This window comes from Carcharodon carcharias, chromosome 5 (assembly GCF_017639515.1).
Source record: "Carcharodon carcharias isolate sCarCar2 chromosome 5, sCarCar2.pri, whole genome shotgun sequence".
Lineage (NCBI taxonomy): Eukaryota > Metazoa > Chordata > Chondrichthyes > Lamniformes > Lamnidae > Carcharodon > Carcharodon carcharias.
The window spans coordinates 58,071,264-58,092,265 of record NC_054471.1 but is presented as its reverse complement, the minus strand read 5'-3'; the positions used below and the strand labels follow the sequence as shown (position 1 = coordinate 58,092,265).

Below are 21,002 nucleotides of genomic sequence, written 5' to 3'. Positions count from 1 at the left end.
AATAAAATTCAAAATTAGATAGGTGGGCGAGGGAAAAGAGGAAAAAGTTTTAGAAGGACAGGTAAATGAGATTAGAACTATTTGCTCATGTGGAATGTTAACAGTTACATGGACTGGTTGGGTCAAATGGCCTGTTTCCATGCTGCATTTTCTGTACAGCTAAAGTTGAAGGGATGGGGCCAATTAAATGGGAGAGTCACAACAAACTGAAGTCCTTTGAGAGCTTCAATAGCCATACAGGCAATTAACAACCTTTGCTAAGGCTACAAAGACAGACAAGTAGTGGACAATATTAAGGAGCAGAGAACAAAATTGATGGCACGAGTCTGCAGACAGTAGAGCAGCCCAGCACCCAATCCCATGCCTGATAGCTGCTTAAGTTGAGAGAATGCTGAATAGGGAAAGATTTCCCCATATCATTTTATGGTACCCGCTCCATAAGTCGGTATTTCAAGCATCTCTGCAGCAGATGGAACAGATCTGCAAGCGCTTTTCAACTGACCCAGACTCCAAGAACATCGTACACAAAGTCATTGAGGGCAGGTGTACCTGGGCCTGAAGAAATGGGTGGCAGAAATGAGGCAACGCTAGTTCTCGAACATTCTGTCATGCAATGTCACTTAATATATAACATGTCATAATTTGTCTGGCTCTAAAGAAATACCCAGGAGAAATGTCTGGATGGCATTCACATGCCAAAGTAACCTACAACTTCCTTAGCAAAGTGGAACCTCAACCAGCAAAAAGTCTGTCAAAGTAAAATAATTTTATCTTTGTCTGCAGGTACAGATGCTGGCAAGAGGACACAGGACAGTTTTTGAGCAGCCTAATCTGCCTTGCATCCCTTTTTAAAAACCCGCTTCAATTCAATTCAATTTCACTTCATTGTCCAGACAGAAGTTCATTTTGGGTATATTGCTTGTATGTTAAAAAATTACATATAAATGAATAACAAAGAAATAAAGAAAATCACAGAGATCTAGCTATAATTAAAATATGTATAAAAAAGCTATTCCAATACATTAAAATAATCAGTCAGGGAGGCCCACCCTGAGTGCATATCCTTGGCCACACATCAAACTTCTATTAAAAGATCCTATAAAGAAGGACACAACCAAGTTCAGGAACTGATTTATAAGCTAGTTTAAGGTTGCCCCCCACCCCCCCCCCCCCCGCCGCCATCTTAAACCAGCTTATATTTCACCCCTCTCATTGTAAAGAAAAATCAGTTCCGTTGAAGGGTCATGAGGACTCGAAAGGTCAACTCTTTTCTTCTCCACCGATGCTGCCAGACCTGCTGAGTTTTTCCAGGTAATTCTGTTTTTGTTTTGGATTTCCAGCATCCGCAGTTTTTTGTTTTTGTTTTTATCAGGAATTGATTTGTCTTGCATCTGAGGGGTTGCAGCCTTTTCCATGAACACATCCAACAGTAATACTGAGACATGGGGTGAGTATCATTGTTCACAACACTCTACTTTCATCAAAACTTTTCGAGAACAGACTTCATCAGGAAAGATCTGCTCATCAAATACCCTTCCTGCCTGGTTCAATAATCTCTGTACCCTTAAAGAGTCTACTTTCCTAAAACAAAGGTACCAGGCGAGATATCCAAAAAAGATAGCACTCAACAACAGCGTCTAGAAGAGTTTCATGATTGTCAGATCCACTCAAAAGGATTTTAATTTTCTGAGGTAGTATAATCATGTGTGCCCCTTGGCCACCACATCTGTACACTGTTACAATCCTAGACCAGACCCACAAGGTTTTGGTAAAATCTGGTTAGGGACCAATAATATTTTGTTCAAAGAAGACAAAGGTAGAGATTCAAGACACTTGCTTAGTGAATAACGCCACAAGATTCCATGGGTTTCAAACAAACAAAAATAAACTTTACTATACAAGATCACAAAAATAAAACAATTTACAATATCTATCTTATCCTCTTAACATTCAGGGTTAACATGAGATACATGTGGCTTAACAGGCAAACAGTGGTCAAACACACTGCACTTCACAACAAATGTCAGATGGGACCAAGACAGAATCCGCAGATTTCTCAACAGCCCACCCAGACATCAGTAAACACTGTGAGTCAATCAATCTCATTGAAACGCCGTCTCTCTCACAAGGGATTCCAGTCTTCAACTTTGAAGAGCTCGCCTTGGAATTCTCTCCAAACTTACATAAATTCAGACAGCCTCAATGACAGCCCACCTTGCGGGGTTTCAATCTCTTCTCCCGAGATTCCGGTCCCCTGGGTTCCCAAAACTGCACTCAAGCACCAACTCACATGTACAACTTCAGCTCTTTGGCTGCTGTACACTGTTATAATCCTAGACCAGACCAAGCAAGTGTCTTGAATCTCTAACTTTGTCCAAGCAGAATACCACTGCTCACTTCAATAATCCACAGCATGGACTCATCAACCTTCTTCTGCCTTCTTGGATCTTCAGGGCTTCTCCCAAGCCCTCTTCACTTAAAGTCTGCTAATCGCAGTTCTTTCCCTACTTGGAACCTCTTTCTTTGCTCCTCTCTCTTTTTAACTTAACTGGGATCTCTACCTGTCCCTGTCCCGTGTCTGGGAGACTTCTTTTGGGACCTCTCCCCATCCCCTGCCTGGGACACTTCTCTTCAATGGTGCTCCACTCCCAGTAACATGACACGCATTTTCGTACTGTTTTCCCTTTCTTTCTTTATGGGCAGGCATGCTGGGGCTGTCCTGGGCTTGAACAACTTAAAAATGCAGAACTGCACATGTGCAGCTTGCTCACGCCTGGCAGAACTTGGAGTTCCTGACCTCTTGCTCTCCAATAAGGTTAAGTGTGGCTTTCATAACAATACCATTCCCTCAATTCAACTTATCATTTACCTTGACACCTAGATACTTGCAGTTACTAACCATTTCAATGTCCACATGAATCTTCACAGAAACAATATTAGCTGGCTTTTTCTTAAAATCTGCATCCAGTACTTTCATCGTGTTTAAGTTCTATTGGAGAGAGTTGTTATCACCTCATTTTACGAAATTCTCCATCAAGTTCCCATATTTCCTTTGCTATTGCTTATGAGATCCATAAGTACCGTATCATCAGCATACTTCAGGGTCGTTATGTCATCTTACTCTGATCGACTGTCATACATATAAAGGATGAAAATTAAAGGTGACAGAGATCCAGAATTCGTTAACATGGTCTCCAAGTAAATCCCAGAAATTAACACTTGTTGGTTCCTGTTGTGAAGGAAATAACTGATCCGAAGTAGGAGAGTAGGATTAACATCAAGGTTTTTCAATTTTTCTCTAAGCTTGAATGGTTGCATGCTATTAAAAACTAAAGAGAAATCAACAAACAGCAAATATCTAAATAAATTTGCTTGGCAGAATCGCCTCAGGTCTTTCTCCGGGCACATTGGATGTTTCGTGTTTGACGTAGATAGTTCGTGAAGCATGCTGAACCAAATTTCAGTGCTCACCTCCATATGGGCTGGTCGACTGTTATACTTTCCCAAGAGAAGTGATCTGCAATGCAGAAGTTTGTAAGGCTCTTTTGTAGGATGCTTTTGTATTGTTTGTACTGATCACCTTGATGTCACTTGCCCTGAGACAGTTCCCCATAGAAGACCTGCTTGGGGATTCTGTAGTCATTCGTGCAGGAGACATGGCCTGCCCATCTAAGTTGAATTTTCTGGAGGATGGTCTCCATGCCATTGAGCCCAGCACAATGAAGGAGCTCGTCGTTTGTGATTTTGTCCTGCCATTGAATTCTCATGATAGACCTCAGTCTTTAATGGAAGTGTTCCAGAGCTTTGGTACGAAGACTAATGAATGCATAACCTCCAGCATCGAAGAAAATAACCTTAAAAAAGTAGTGCAGACATGGCCTAAAAATATCCTTCCACCTGTTTCCACTCCCCACAACTATTTACACTAAACCTCTTACACATAGGTCAGACATGGCATCCCAGATTTTATGAAAATTGTATGCAGAATTTCCCATCAATTTTTGAGTACATTAACGATGCTCCTACCTGCTTCAGAAAGCAGCTTGCACTTCCTGCCCCAGACCAGACAAGTAAATTCACTAGGCAGAACTGGTTTCTGTCTGTAGTTCATTGTGCTCCATTTGTATCCTTTCTTGGGAGTGTCATGGTCCCCACTGTCACCCCCAATTAATTCACTATCTCAGCGAGTTTCAAATGGTCAATTTAAGCACATCTCATCAGAGCAATAATGGACAGCCCTTATGAGCCAGGCGACATGGTATAATTCCAATCCAATGAAAAGAAAGAAAGACAAAAGGTACTTTGCATCAGTCTTCACGAGTGACATCCCCAAAGTTCAAGAGAGTCAGGGGGCAGAGGTGAGTATGGTGGCCATTACCAAGGAGAAGGTGCTAGGAAAACTGAAAGGTCTGAAGGTGGATAAATCACCTGGACCAGATGGATTACACCCCAGAGTTCTGAAGGAGATAGCTGAAGAGATAGTGGAGGCATTAGTGGTGATCTTTCAGGAATCACTGGAGTCAGGGAGGGTCCCAGAGGACTGGAAAATCGCTAATGTAACCCCCCTGTTTAAGAAGGAGGCAAAAGACAGGAAATTACAGGCCGATTAGCCTGACCTCGATCGTTGGTAAGATTTTAGAGTCCATTATTAAGGATAAGATTTCAGAATACTTGGATGTGCATGGTAAAATCGGGCAAAGTCAGCATGGTTTCATCAAGGGGAGGTCATGCCTGACAAATGTGTTAGAACTCTTGGAGGAGGTAACGAGTAGGTTAGACAAAGGAGAGCCAATGGATGTTATCTACTTGGACTTCCAGAAGGCCTTTGACAAGGTGCCACGCAGGAGGCTGCTCAGTAAGATAAGAGCCCATGGTGTTAGAGGCAAGATACTAGCATGGATAGAAGATTGGCTGTCTGGCAGGAGGCAGAGAGTGGGGATAAGGGGGTCCTTCTCAGGATGGCGGCCAGTGACTAGTGGAGTTCCGCAAGGGTCAGTTTTGGGACCACAACTTTTCACTTTATACATTAGTGATCTAGACGAAGGAACTGAGGGCATCCTGGTTAAGTTTGCAGATGATACAAAGATAGGTGGAGGGACAGGTAGTATTGAGGAGGCAGGGAGGCTGCAGAAGGATTTGGACAGGTGAGGAGAATGGGCAAAGAAGTGGCAGATGGAAAACAACATGGGCAAGTGTGAGGTCATGCACTTTGGTAGGAAGAAGAGGCATAGACTATTTTCTAATTGGGGAGAGAATTCAGAAATCTGGAGTGCAAAGGGACTTGGGAGTCCTAGTCCAAGATTCTCTTAAGGTTAACTTGCAGGTTGACGCGGTAGTTAGGAAGGCAAATGCAATGTTGGCATTTATTTCGAGAGGACTAGAATATAAAAGCAGGGATGTGCTGCTGAGGCTTTATAAGGCTCTGGTCAGACCACATTTAGAAAATTGTGAGCAATTTTAGTCCCCGTATCTCAGGAAGGATCTGCTGGCCCTGGAGAGGGTCCAGAGGAGGTTCACGAGAATGATCCCAGGAATGAAAGGCTTAACATTTGAGGAACGTTTGAGGACTCTGGGTCTATACTCGATGGAGTTTAGAAGGATGAGGGGGAATCTGATTGAAACTTACAGAATACTAAAAGGCCTGGATAGAGTGGACGTGGGGAAGATGTTTCCATTAGTAGGAGAGACTAGGACCCGAGGGCACAGCCTCAGAGCTTTTAGACCTTTTAGAACAGAGATGAGGAGAAACTTATTCAGCCAGAGAGTGGTGAATCTATGGAATTCATTGCCACAGAAGGCTGTGGAGGCCAGGTCATTGAGTGTACTTAAGACCGAGATAGATAGGTTCTTGATTGGTAAGGGGATCAAAGGTTACGGGGAGAAGGCGGGAGAATGGGCTTGAGAAATTTATCAGCTATGATTGAATGGCAGAGCAGACTCGTTGGGCCGAATGGCCTAATTTCTGCTCCTATGTCTTATGGTCTTATGGAAATAATAATAGAGGTTAGCCTATTTTCAACCATCAGCCTCAATAAGCTATGGTTACACAGTAAGCGTACAGTACACCACGTTTCATCTACCAGTTGATGACAAAAGGAATCAAATATGAAATTATAGTTGCATTCTGATTTTCAATAACCTCTCTGAAATCTGTGCCTTAAACACACTATGGAGCACCATACTAACAACAATATGTTGTTTTTGCATAGGGTGGTTCATTTTGCGCAAATTGCTCATAACATTCAATTTTTGATCTTGTCAGTGGTTCAATGTCATTTCAAAATAATGGAACAGCAATTTTAAATGGTCTCCTTCGTGGCAATTAACAAGGCACAATGCACAAAGTTGAGTAATACAAAAGTGGGATATACACTAATGTGATTTTGAAATTTAGGATAATTTCTTGGTAAGTGGACTGTACAAATCACTGAACCAAACAATTCCCTACGATCTCTTATAGCTACCAGTACATCATCTCTTACAGTTGTGACATCAACAGGTATTAATATCACACCTTGAACTTTGTAAAATGTCCCAAGGCTTTTCACAGGGACATTACCACACTAAATTTGACACCAAAACATAAAGAGATATTGGGGCATCTTGGTCATAGGGGTAGCAGTCCACGAGGCTTGCAGTACACTCTGTAACACCCTTGAAGGAGCCAGAAGTTCAGAAAAAAATTGAGGGCAATGGTGACTTTCACAGTCAATGGTGCATGTGACCACCAGATTGCAGGTCTTCCTCCAGGATGCTGCAGATGTCTCTAACCTATAATTAGCCTTTAGGATTATTGCCCTGTGAAGAGGCCAACAAGTTATGCCTCTGTCCATGTTACATGAGTAGAGTATTGCACGAACTCGACTCTTGGTTGTCCATCTCCAGTTCCATCCACAGCATGTCCTTGCTGCTGTGGATGTTGAATGTGTTCCTCATCTTACGCCCAATCAAAAGTAACAATGACACCCACCCATCCCACTGTTCTCAAAGAAGCACTGAGGGTAGCAAGGGCATAGAATGTACTCTAGGTTCAGGATTTCAATGCCCTATACAAAGAGTGACAACAGCACCACTGATCAAGCTAGAAGGACATACCTGTCAGACTGGGCCTGCGGCAGGTAGTGAGAGAACCAACAAGAGGGAAGAAACTACTTGGCTTTGTCCCCACCAATCTACCTGTCACAGATACATCTGTCCGTAACAGCATTCATTAGAGTGACCAATACACCAACATGGCACGAGTTCCATACTGAGATAGATTCAGAACAGATCAAGCAGCTGAAAACTGGCCATCAGCAGCACCTGACGGCCTGGCACATCCCTCATTCTACAATTACCATCAAGTCAGGGGATCAACTTTGGTTCAATGAGTGTGCAAATTAGATGTCAGAAGCAGCCCCAGGCAGATCTAAAAATGAAGTGCCAATCCAGTAAAGCCACAACACAGTATGACATGCATGCTGAACAGCAGAAATAGGAAGCGATAGACAGAGGAAAGCAATCCTACAACCAATGATCAGATCAAAGCTCTGCAGTCCTGCCGCACCCAACAGTGAATAATGGTGCACAATTAAACAGCTAACGGGAAGCAGTGACACCACAAGCATCCTCATCCTTAGTGATGTGGGAGCCTAGTATATCAGTGCAAAAGACAAGGCAGAAGCATTTGCAACCACCTTCAACCAGAAATGCCAAGTGATCCATCTCAGGCTCCTCCTGGAGTCCACAGCATATCAGATGTCAGTCTTCAGCCAATTCAATTCACTCTAAGTGATATCGAGGGACAGGAAAGTCAATAGATACAGCAAAGGCAATGGGCCCTGACAACATTCTGATTGTAGTATTGAATACTTTTGCTCCAGAACTAGTTACGCCTCTAGCCAAGCTGGTCCAGTTCAGCTACAATACTGGCATCCCAATAAGTGGAAGATTGCTCACCTGTCCACAAAAAGCAGGGCAAATCGAATGCAGCCAATTACCCACCCATCAGTCAACTCTCAATCATTAGCAAAATGAAGAAAGATATCAGTGACAGTGCTATCAAGCAGCACTTACTCACCAATAACCTGCTCACTAATGTTCAGTTTGGCTTCCAACAGTGCAACACAGCTCCAAAACTCATATAGCCTTGGTCCAAACATGGAAACCAGAGCTGAATTCAAGAAGAGAGGTGAGAGTGATTGCTCTTGACATTATGGCAACATTTGGCCGAGTGGCTTCAAGGAGCCCTAGCAAAACTTAAGTCAATGGAAATCAGGGAGAAAACTGTCCACTGGTTGGAGTCATACCTACCACAACGAAAGATGGTTGTGGTTGTTACAGGCCAATCTTCACATCCCCAGGGCATCACTGCAGGAGTTGGTCAGTAGTTAAGTATTCTAGACCTAAGGGTCTTCAGCTGCTTCATCAATGACTTTCCTTCCATCATATTATCAGAAGTGGAGATGCTCACTGATGATTGCACAGCGTTCAGTGCCATTCGCAACTCCAGAAACACTGAAGCAGTCTGTGCCCACATATAGCAACTCCTGGACAACATGCAGGCTTGGTAAGTAGCAACTAATATTCATGCCACACAGGTGCCAGACAATGGCCAACTCCAACAAGGCCTCTAACCCTCTCGCCTTGACATTCAACAGCATTACCCACTGATTCCCCCAACATTGATCAGAAACTTAACTGGACCAGCCCAATAAATACTGTGGCTATAAGAGCAGGTCTGAGGCTATTAATTCTAAAGCAAACCTCAGCTCCTGACTCCGCAAACCCTGTCCATCTACAAGGCGCATGTCAGAAATGTGATGGAATACTCTCCAATTGCCTGGTTGAGTGCAGCTCCAACATCATTCAAGAAGCTTGACACTATCCAAGTCAAAGTAGCCTCCTTGATCAGCACCCCTTCCACCACCTTAAACATTCACTCCTTCCACCAACAGTACTTGCCAAGCATCCTTCGATAGCACCTTCCAAACTCGTGACCGCTACCACCTAGAAGGACAAGGCAGCACACATAATGGAATACCACCACCTGCAAGTTGCTCTCCAAACCACTCATCATCCTGCCTTGCAACTATGTCACTGTTCCTCCTGCCTTGCAACTATGTCACTGTTCCTTCGCTGTCACTGGAACTCTCCTGGAACTCTCTCTCACAGCACTGTGGGTGTACGTACACCAAATGGACACCAGCAGGTCAAGAGATGGCTCACCTCCACTTTCTCAAGGGCAACTAGGAATGGGCAACAAATGCTGGTCTTGCCAACAAGGCTCACAGTACGAGTGAATAAAAAAATAAGATGTAAGCATTTCTGTAATTGAGTCCAACTGTAATTCTATGGAGCTTTGGTGAGACCACGCCTGGAGTATTGTGTACAGCTTTAGTCTCCTTACCTAAGGAAAAATATTCTTGACAAAGAGGGAGCACAACAGAGGTTCACCAGACTAATCCCTGGGATGACAGGATTGTTTTAATGGGACAGATTGAGAAAACTGGGCCTGTATGCTCTAGAGTTTCGAAGAATGAGAGGTGATCTCATTGAAACGTACCAATTTCTTACAGGATGTCGCAGGGTGGATGCAGATAGGATGTTTTCCCTGGTTGGTGAGTCTAGAACCAGGAGACATAATCTCAGAATAAGGGCCAGGCCATTTAAGACTGAGATGAGGAGGAATTTCATCACTCAGAAGGTGGTGAATTTTTGGAATTCTCTACCCCAGAGGGCTGTGGAAGCTCAATCAACTGAGCATGTTCACGACAGAAATCGATGGATTTCTGGATACTAATGACATCAAGGAATATGGGGATAGCACAGCAAACTGGTGTAGAGGTAGATGATGCCATGATCTAATTGAATGGCTGAGCAGGCTCGATGGGCTGAATGGCTTACTCCTGTTCCTATGTCCAACACTAACATTTTTTTTAGACATTTAATTATGGTACATTAAACTTGTGGCATTCAACCAAAGGCTCACATCTCCAGATTCAACAGTGGATGGGAAGCACTGACTGAGGACTCGCACTCACCTTCACGGAACATTAAGGCCAACAACTCAGATTGACAAGGCTGCTCAGAAAAAAAAAGTTAATAGAATTCTAGCTTTTATCTCAACATATAGAGTATAAAAGCTAACAGGTAATCATAAGCTGATAATAACATCTTAATTAGATCTCAGTTAGAGTACTGTGTACATTATTGACGTTTATAGGAAGTTTCAGAGAGGGTGCAATGAAAATTCACTCGAATGCTGCTTGATATGGGGAAATATAAATAGGACTAAAGATTTGAAAAATTGGGTCTTTTTTTTGTTAGAGCAACATGGGTTATGACACTATAGAACAGAAACATTTAAAATTATGAAAGAATGTTAGAAAATTAAGAAAGACATTCCAAAGTAATGGGACAACTAGTTCCATGTAATTTAACGGGTGTATTAGCATTATCTTACACACAATAATTCTTATCAATGAAAAGCCTTTAGATGAGAAATACACACTCTACAACACCGCCCTTGGAAATTTCACCTACATGTTCTTCTCCAAAGGCTTTGAACACATTGTTATCTCCCAAATCCATCATACCTACAATTTCCTGTATAGATCTCTCCAAATTGGGTTACTATCCCTGCTACAGTCCAAACTAAATGCGTGAATAAATTCTGGATGACTACATCTCTTGTGCATTATCCCTCCTCTACTTTTCTCCAGCCCTGGGCATAACCAAACACGCCATCCTCTTCCAATATGCCTTGTTTGATCTCTTTTGCCTATTCAATCATAGTCAGAGTATATCCAGCAGTGGAATATTCTTTCCACCTGCACGCAACTATCTCTGGAAACTCCTGAAGATCTATCCAAAAATCTCTTCCCTTTCTTATCTACATGCTGCCCCTTGGCAACATCATCTGCAGCCGTGGAGTCAACTTGTGTGTCTGCACTAATGATACCAAGCTCCTTCTCTCCACCATCTCCCCTGGCCCCTTTACATTTTCTCTGTTCTCATATAGATAGACCGACAGCCTTGGATGAGCCACAACTCATTCTGGCTAAGAACTGGGGAGTCTAAAGCTTTGTCTTTAGGCTCAGCCACAAAGTTCAATATCTAAAGCATCCACATTTTGATATTGCCTCTTCAAAGCATTTTGGGACTCTTTTTGAAACATTAAAGGCATTAAATAAATGCAAGTTTCCTGCTATGCAGATTGTACAAATACCACCTCCTAGAACTCATGTGCTTTCAACAGTGCTGTAATGATTTAAAATTCAGGCTCTGCTCTAAGAACACTTTTTCTCCAAAAAGAAATCTCCTTACCCTGAAGAAAACTCAGCTTGAGGTCTGTCGTGTGAGTGGGAGTTTTTTCTACAATCGTACGCCTGTGCTGCAGAAGTTTCTCAATTAGCTCCAATCCTTCAGGTCCAAGAAGCTCAAACAACTAAAACAAAATAGAGAATTTTGAAATAATGAGACTTAATAAATGAATTATGTACACATACTCCTCGCAATTATAAAGCTCACTGCTTTCCTGCCAGAGAAAGAAGTAACTATATCCATGCTCCAAAATAGGTCTATTGTTCAGTACAATGAACACTTTGAACTACGTATTCTCTCTGACCACAGAATCATTTTTTAATTCATTCATGGGATGTGGGCTTCACTGGCTGGGCCAGCATTCATTGCCCAGCCCTAAATGCCCTTGAGAAGGTAGTGGTGAGCTGCCTTCGTGAACTGCTGCAGGCCACGTGGGGTAGGTACACCCAGTATTGTTCGGAAGGGAATTCCAGGATTTTGACCCAGCGACAGTGAAGGAACAGCAGGATGGCAAGTGACTTGGAAGGAAAATTCTAGTTGATGGTGTTCCCATCTACCTGTTACCCTTGTCCTTCTAGATGATAGTGGTCGTGGGTTTGGAAAGTGCTGTCGAAGGAGCCTTGATGAATTCCTGCAGTGCATCTTGTAGATGGTACACACTGCTGCTATTGTGCATCAGCAGTGGAGAGAGTGAAAGCAGTGCCAATCAAGCGAATTGCTTTGTCCTGGATTGTGTCAAGATTCTTGAGTGTTGTGGAAGCCTCACTCATCCAGGCAAGTGGGGAGTATTCCATCACACTTCTGACTTGTGCCTTGCAGATGGCGGACAGGCTTTGGGGAGTCAGGAGGCGGGGTACTCGCCGCACGATTCCTAGCCTCTGACCTGGTCTTGTAGCCACAGTATTTATATGGCTAGCCCATTTCAGTTTCTGGTCAATGGTAACCCCCAGGATGTTGATAGTGGGGAATTCAGCGATGGTAATGCCAATGAACATCAAGGACCGATAGTTGGATTCTCTCTTGTTGGAGATGGTCATTGACTGACACTTGTGTGGTGCGAATGTTACTTGCCACTTGTTAGCCCAAGCCTGGATATCGTCCAGGTCTTGCTGTATTTGGACATAGACTGTTTCGGTATCTGAGGAGTCACGAATGGTGCTGAACATTGTGCAATCATTAGTGAACATCCCGCTTCTGGTCTTATGTTGGAAGGAAGGACATTAATGAAGCAGCTGAAGATGGTTGGGCCAAGGACACCACCCTGAGGAACCCCTGCAATGATGTCCTGGAGCTCAGACAACTGGCCTCCAACAACCACAACCATCTTCCTTTGTGCTAGGTATGACTCCAACTAGTGGACCCTATTCCCCCTTATTACCATTGACTCCAGTTTTACTGAGGCTCCTTGATGCCACACTTGGTCAAATGCTGCTTTGATGTCAAGGGCAGTCACTCTCACCTCACCTCACAGCTGTTTTGTCCATGTTTGAACCAAGCTGTAATGAGGTCAGGAGCTCAGTGGCCCTGGTCAAACCCAAACTGGGCGTTAGTGAGCAGGTTATTGCTAAGCAAGTGCTGCTTGATTGCACTGTTTATGACCCCTTCCATTACATTACTGATGATCGAGAGTAGACTGATGGGACAGTGATTGGCGGGGTTGGATTTGTCCTGCTTTTTGTGTACAAGACATAACTGGGCAATTTTCCACATAGCCAGGTAGATGCCAGTGTTGTAGCTGTACTGGAACAGCTTAACTAGGGGCGTGGCAAGTTCTGGAGCTCAAGTCTTCAGTACTATTGCCGGAATATTGTCAGGGCCCATAGCCTTTGCAGTATCCAGTGCCTTCAGCCGTTTCTTGATATCACATGGAGTGAATCGAATTGGCTGAAGAACAGCTTCTGTGATGCTGGGGACCTCTGGAGGAGGCTGAGATGGATCATCCACTCAGCACTTCTGGCTGAAGATTGCAGCAAATGCTTCAGCCTTATCTTTTGCACTGATGTGCAGGGCTCCTCTATCATTGAAGGTGGAGGTGTTTGTAGAGATTCCTCCTTCAGTGAGTTGTTTAATTCTCCACCGCCATTCACAACTGGATGTGGCAGGAGTGCAGAGCTTAGATCTGATCCATTGGTTGTGAGGTCGCTTAGCCCTGTCTATCACTTACTGCTTATGCAAGTAGTCCTGTATTATAGCTTTACCAGGCTGACATCTCATTTTTAGGTATGCTTGGTACTGCTCCTGGCATGCCTTCCTGCACTCGTCATTGAACCAGGGTTGATCCCCTGGCTTGATGGTAATGGTAGAGTGGGGGATACGCTGGACCACGAAGATACAGATTGTGTTCAAGTACAATTCTGCTGCTGCTAATGGCCCACAGCACCTCATGGATGTCCCGTCGAGTTGCTAGGTCTGTTCAAAATCTATCCCATTTAGCATGGTCGTAGTGCCACACAACACAATGAAGGGTATCCTCAATGGGAAGGCAGGACTTCGTCTCCACAAGGACTGTGTGGTGGTCGCTCCGACTGCTACTGTCATGGACAGATGCATCTGCAGGAGGTAGGTTGGTGAGGATGAGGTCAAATATGTTTTTCCCTCAAGTTGATTCCCTCACCACCTGCCGCAGAATCACAGAGCAGAAGAGGCCCTTCGACCCATCAAGTCTGCACCCACACATGAGAAACACCTAACCAACCTACCTAATCCCGTTTACCAGCACTTGGCCCATAGCCTTGAATGTTATGACGTGCCAAGTGCTCATCCAGGTACTTTTTAAAGGATGTGAGGCAATCCGTCTCCACCACCCTCCCAGGCAGTGCATTCCATTCCAGACCGTCACCACCCTCTGGGTAAAAAAGCTTTTCCTCACATCCCCCCTAAACCTCCTGCCCCCCACCTTGAATTTATGTCCCCTCATGACTGACTCTTCAACTAAGGGGAACAGTTGCTCCCTATCCACCCGGTCCATGCCCCTCATAATCTTGTACATCTTGTTCAGGTTGCCCCTCAGTCTTCTCTGCTCCAACAAAAACAACCCAAGTCGATTCAATCTCTCTTCATAACTTAAATGTTTCAACTCAGGCAACGAACTAGTGAATCTCCTCTGCACCCCTCCAGTGCAATCACATCCTTCCTATAATGTGGCGACCAGAACTGCACACAGTACTCCAGCTGTGGCTTCACCAAGGTTCAATACAACTCCCTACTTTTGTAATCTATGCCTCGAATGATAAAGGCAAGTGTCCCATATGCCTTTTTCACCACCCAACTAACATGCCCCTCTGCCTTCAGAGATCTACGGACACACACGCCAAGGTCCCTTTGTACCTCAGAACTTTCCAGTGTCATGCTGTTCATTGAATACAAATTACTCCTTCCAAAGTGTATCACCTCACACTTTTCAGGGTTAAATTCCATCTGCTCATTTGACCATCCCGTCTATATATTCCTGTAGCCCAAGACACTCAACCTCACTGTTAACCATCCAGCCAATCTTTGTGTCATCCACAAACTTACTAATCCTACCCACACATAGTCATCTATGTCGTTTATATAAATGACAAATAATAGGGGACCGAGCACAGATCCCTGTGGTACACCACTGGACACTGGCTTCCAGTCACTAAAGCATCCTTCTGTCATCAACCTCTGTCTCCCACAAGTAAGCCAATTTTGAATTCATCTTATCAAATTACCCTGTATCCCATGTGCATTTGCCTTCTTTATAAGTCTCCCATGTGGGACCTTGTCAAAGGCTTTGCTGAAATCCATATAAACTACATCAACTGCTCTACCCTCATCTACACGCCTGGTCACCTCCTTAAAAAATTCAATCAAATTTGTTAGGCATGACCTCCCTCTGACAAAGCCACGCTGACTATCCCTGATCAAACCTTGCCTCTCCAAGTGGAGATAGATACTCTCCTCCAGAACTTTCTCCAATAGTTTCCCTACCACTGACGTGAGACTCACTAGCCTGTAGTTCCCTGGCTTATCTCTACAACCTTTCTTAAACTTTCCCAACATTAATTGGGATAGACATAGTGTTAAGGGCTTGGATGGAGTGGATTTCTTGAAATGTGTACAGGAGAACTTTTTAGATCAATATGTAGAGGGTCCAACAAGGGACGACGCAGTGCTGGACCTAATTCTGGGGAATGAAACCAGACAGGTGGCTGAGGTGGTAGTGGCCATGCATTTTAGTGATAGCGACCACAACATGGTACAGTTCCGTTGAAGGGTCATGAGGACTCGAAACGTCAACTCTTTTCTTCTCCGCCGATGCTGCCAGACCTGCTAAGTTTTTCCAGGTAATTCTGTTTTTGTTATGGTACAGTTTAAGTTTGTTATAGACAAAGAAATAGACAAGTCGAAAAAAAATATTTTGGATTGGGGGAGAGTGGATTTTAGTAAATTACGGCAGAATCAGACCAAGGTAGACCCAGTCTATCAGCTATGTCCTTTAGGACTCAGCCAGCTCTGTCAGCCGCCATTCTTGGTGGTGGGCATTGAAGTTCTGTGCCCTTGCCACCTTCAGTGCTTCCTCCAAGTGGTATTCAACATGGAGGTGCACTGATTCATCAGCTGAGGGAGGGCAGTACATGGTAAGCAGCAGGAGGTTGGCTTGCCCATGTTTGCCCTGATGCCATGAGACATCATGGGGTCCGGAGTCAATATTGAGGACTCCCATCTCCCTCCCGACTGTATACCACTGTGCCGACACCTCTGCTGGGTCTGTCCTGCCAGTGGGTCAGGACATACCCAGGGATGGCGATGGTGCTGCCTGGGATATCATTTGTAAGGTATGATTCCGTGAGGATGACTATGTTGGGCTGTTGCTTGACTAGTCTATGCTCTCGCTAGGCCCCCAGAGGTTAGTAAGAAGGGCTTTGCAGGGTCGACAGGGCTGAGGTTACTATTGTCATTTCTGGTGCCTAGGTCAATGCAGGGTGGTCCGTCGGTTTCATTCCTTTGTGACTTTGTAGCAGTTGGTTACAATTGAGTGGCTTGCTGGGCCATTCAGAGGGCAGTTAAGATTCAACCACTTTACTGTGGGTCTGGAGTCACACGTAGGCCAAACCAGGTAAGGACGACAGATTTCCTTCCCTAAAGGCCATCAGTGAACCAGATGGGTTTTTACAACAACTGACAATGGCTTCAGATTTTTATTGAATTCAAATTCCACCATCTGCTGTGGCGGGATTCGAACATGGAGCATTACCCTTGGTCTCTGGATCACTAGTCCAGAGACAATACCGCTGCACCATCGCCTCCCCTTTGCTTATTCAATTTCTCTGCAAGATCTTTAAGACATTTATTCATACCATGGATTGGCTGGTAGCTCAAAAGAAAAATGCTTGAAAAGAGAAAAACCAAAATGAAGATCTGATCATAACTGCAGGATACAGGAATAATCACATCTCATAGGAATATAGTAAAGTCTCGCCGTTCACAGGGGTTACGCTCCTGCGAAATCTCGCAAACGGTGAAATCGCGAACATGCTTTTGAATAGGGCTCAATTAAGTAGGTTCCAGCCATGCGAGGGCAGCATTGGTTTGGGCAGTATTGTGATGCAGTACCTGCAGACAACAGGTGGGAGAGCCTCTGAGCAACACATTAGTGAAGATTTCAAATTGAAAATGGGCATTAGTTTTGATGAAATATCTTTTAGTGAATATTTTTGGATGGAGGGAAAGCAGAGTATCCAAAGTATTTCAGTATTATTTCATTATAGTGCTGTCAGCACAAATGACAATTAGGTGTTTTGCCTGGACATATATAAAAAAGTACTCCGACCCACTATCTCCACCTTTGCCCTACTACCCTAGTTTCTCCTGTCTGCCGGCTCAATGTACCAGCCGTGAATCCACTCCCTTCCTGACTGAGGGGCTGCTTCAGAGTCTTTTACCACTCGCAGCCTCTTGTTAATGTGGCCAATGTTAATGCAGCCAACCACCACACTGAGAGTATGGCCGGGATTTTCAATTCTGGGTCGGGAAGCTACCCGTCAGTTCAGTTCAAGGTCCCATCCCGGACACTGTGTTCCTCACATGCCCACCCCAGATTTTCAAAGGGCCATGCCAATTAATGGCAGGGAGGGGTTCACCAGCCAATTAAGGATGGCAAGAAAGCTTCCCTAGGGCTGGAAGGCCAAAAGGAGGCCCTCCAGCCCTGAAATATTGGCAGCCTTCTGGTCAACATGGGAACTGCCTGTTCATGATGCAGAAAGAGAGGGTGCCTCAACATAAAGGAGCCACGGATAACCAAACATTGCTCACGCGATGGACGAAATGATGTACAGGGTACAAAGCGCAGGTAAGTGAAAACATAAACCAGGAAGGCGCAAGCATCAGGACTTCACTGTATTTCATCATCACTCTACTTGTTCATATTAACTATCAATCCCAAAACACCTAACTCAAATCATCATAGTCCAATATCTATCCAACACTGTTTTATTGGAAAAAAGAACAGAAAACAAAATTATACCCCCCTCAGTTTAATGAACAGTCTAAGTCTACATTGGAATACTGCTTTGGGCTGCATTAGAGAGTTTCAGTTGGAGTTTGATGAGAGAGGGAGTTCACTGAAGAGGGAATAAGGCTATCCTTTCATTTTCTACCTTTCCTCGGTAAGAAGGGCTGCAGCCTTGGTAAGTAGGACCTGGTAAGTATTTCTTCTGTCCTTAATATTCTCTAAACTAGAGGAAGTAAAAGTAAAGGGAATAATTTAAGGGTAAGTCATGGCAGGGTAGCTTGGAATGCTCCTCCTGTGTGATGTGGGAAGTCAGGGGCACTGCAAGTGTCCAGGGTGAATATGTGTGCAAGAAGTGTCTCCAGCTGCAGCTACTCATGGTCCTTATTTTGGAGCTGGATCTGCACCTGGAGTCATTGTGGAGCATCCACAAGGATGAGATCTTCATGGATAGCACACACAGTGAGGTGGTGCACAGGCAGAAAGGGAATGGGTGACTGCCAGACAGAGTAAAATTACTAGGCAGGCAGTGCAGGAGTCCCCTGGATCCATCTCCCTCTCCAACAGAGTTTTTGTTTTGGATACAGCTGGGGTAAATGGTTTCTCAGGGGAATGCAGCAAAGGCCAAGTCTGAGGCACTAAGAATGGCTCAGTTGCACAGAGGGGGGACAAAAGAGTGGGAGAACAATAGTGATAGAGGATTCTATCATAACGGGAACAGACAGACACTTCTGCGGCCGCAGATGTGACACCAGGGTGGTATGTTGCCTCCCTGGTGCCAGGGTCAAGGATATCACTGAGCGGCTGCAGGACATTATGAAGGAAGAGGGTGAACAGCCAGAGGTTGTGGTCCATATTGGTTCCAACGACATTGGTAAAAAGAGGGATGAGGTCCTGAAAGCAGAATAGGAAACTAAGAAATAAATTAAAAAGCAGGACTTCAAGGGTAATGATCTCAAGGTTATTCCCAGTGCTACATGCTAGCGAGATCAGGAATAGGAAAATAGACCAGATGAATGCATGGCTGGAGAGATGGTGTAGGAGGGAGGGATTTAAATTCCTACAGCATTGGGATTGATTCTGGGGCAAGTGGGACCTGTACAAGCTGGACGGGTTGCACCCCAGCAGGACTGGGACCAATATCCTCGCAGGGGTATTCATCAGTACTGTGGGGGTGGGTCTAAACTAGATTGGCAGGGCAATGGGAACCTGAGTGAGGAGACAAAAGAGAGGGAAACAAAGATAGGAATGAAAGACAGAAAAGTAGAAAGCAAAAGTGGAAAGCAGAGGAAACAAGAGCTCATAGCAAACAGGGCCACTCTACAAAAAAAATGTAAAAATGTTAAAAAGACAAGTCTAAAGGCACTGTATCTGAATGAACAGAGCATTCACAATCAGGTAGACAAATTAAAAGAGGAAATAGATATAAACAGGTACGATATGGTTGCGATTACAGGGGCATGGCTGAAGGCTGACCAAGGCTGGGAACTGAATATCCAAGGGTATTCAATATTTAGGACGGACTGGCAAAAAGGAAAAGGTGGTGGTGTGGCATTGTTATTTAAGGATGAAATCAGTGCGATAGAGAGAGAGGATACTGGCTCACAAAATCTCGATGCAGAACCAGTCTGGATGTAGCTAAGGAGCAACAAGGGGCAGAAAACATTAGTGGGGGTTGTCTATAGGCATCCAAACAGTAGTGATAAGGTGGGGGATGGTAGTAAACAGGAAATTAGAGATGCATGTAATGAGGCTACTACAGTAATCATTGGGTGACTTTAATCTACATATAGACTGGGCAAACCAAATTAGCATTAATACTGTGGTGAATGAATTCCTGGAGTATGTACAATTTTTTTTTTTTAAGACCAGAATGTCGAGGAACCAACTAAGGAAACAGATTTGGTATTGTGCAATGTGAAGGAGTTAACTAATAATCTTGTTGTGCGGGGTCCTTTAGGAAACAGTGACCATAATATGATAGAATTCTTCATTAGGATGGAAAGTGAAGTAGTGTGATCTGAAATTAGGGTACTAAATCTTAACAAAGGGAACTACGAAGATGTGAGGCCTAAGTTGGCCAAGACATATCGGAGAACTTCATTAAAAGGCACGACAGTGTATAGAGAATGACTAATACTTAAGGAACGAATGTATACATTGCAACAGTTATACATTCCTTCCTGGCACAAAAGCCACAACAGGAAAAGTGGCCCAACCACGGCTAACAAAAGAAATGAAGAATTGTATTAGATCCAAAGAGGAGTCATATAAAGTTGCTAGAAAAAGTAGCAAGCCTGAGGATTGGGAGCAGTTTAGAATCCGGCAAAGGAAGACAAAGAGATTAATCAAGAGAGGAAAAATCGAGTATCAGAGTAAACTTGCAAGGAACTAAAAAGCAGACTGCAAAAGCTTTTATAAGTATGTAAAAAGAAAAAAATTGGTGAAGACAAACGTAGGTGCCTCATAGTCTGAAACAGGTGAATTTATAATAAAAAAACAAGGAAATTGCAGAGCAATTAAACAACTACTTTAGTTCTGTCTTCATGGAGGAAAGCACAAATAACTTCCCAGAAATACTAAGGAAACAAGAGTCTAGTGAGAGGGAAGAACTGAAAGAAGTTAGTATTACTAAAACAATAATGCTGGAGAAAATAATGGGACTGAAAGCCAATAAGTCCCCAGGGCCCAATAATTTACATCCTAGGGTACAAAAGGAGGTGGCTATGGAAATAGTGGATGTGTTGGTTGTCATCTTCCAAAATTCTGTCGATTCTGGAACAGTTCCGGCAGATTGAAGGGTGGCAAATGTAACCACTATTTAAAAAAAGAGGGAAGGAGAAAATAGCGAATTACAGCCCAACCTCAGTGGTAGAGAAAATGCTAGAGTTCATATAAAGAAAGTAATAACAGGACACTTAGAAAATATCAACAGAATTAGATAAAGTCAACGTGGGCTTATGAAAGGGAAATCACATTTGACAAACCTACTGGTGTTCTTTGAGGACAAAACTAGCAGAATAGATAAGGGAGAACCAGTGGATGTGGTGTATTTGGAATTTCAGAAAGCTTTTGATAAAGTCCCACATAAGAGGTTAGTATGTAAAATTAAAGCACATGGGATTGGGAGTAAAACATTGGCATGGATGAGAATTGGTTAGCAGGCAGGAAACAGAGAGTAGAAATAAATGGGTCCTTTTCGGAGTGGCAGGCGGTGACTGGT

At 43.9% G+C, this 21,002-nt stretch overlaps 1 protein-coding gene across 2 annotated transcripts in view; it reads right to left on the bottom strand.

Moving 5' to 3' along the window:
* ascc3 (activating signal cointegrator 1 complex subunit 3) overlaps positions 1-21,002 on the bottom strand; it is a 619,273-nt gene that overhangs the window by 559,453 nt on the left and 38,818 nt on the right. For both annotated transcript variants that reach the window (XM_041188004.1, XM_041188005.1), the window contains exon 5: positions 11,308-11,428. In XM_041188004.1, the coding sequence (XP_041043938.1) occupies positions 11,308-11,428 (121 nt within the window). The remainder of the gene's footprint in view (positions 1-11,307; positions 11,429-21,002) is intronic.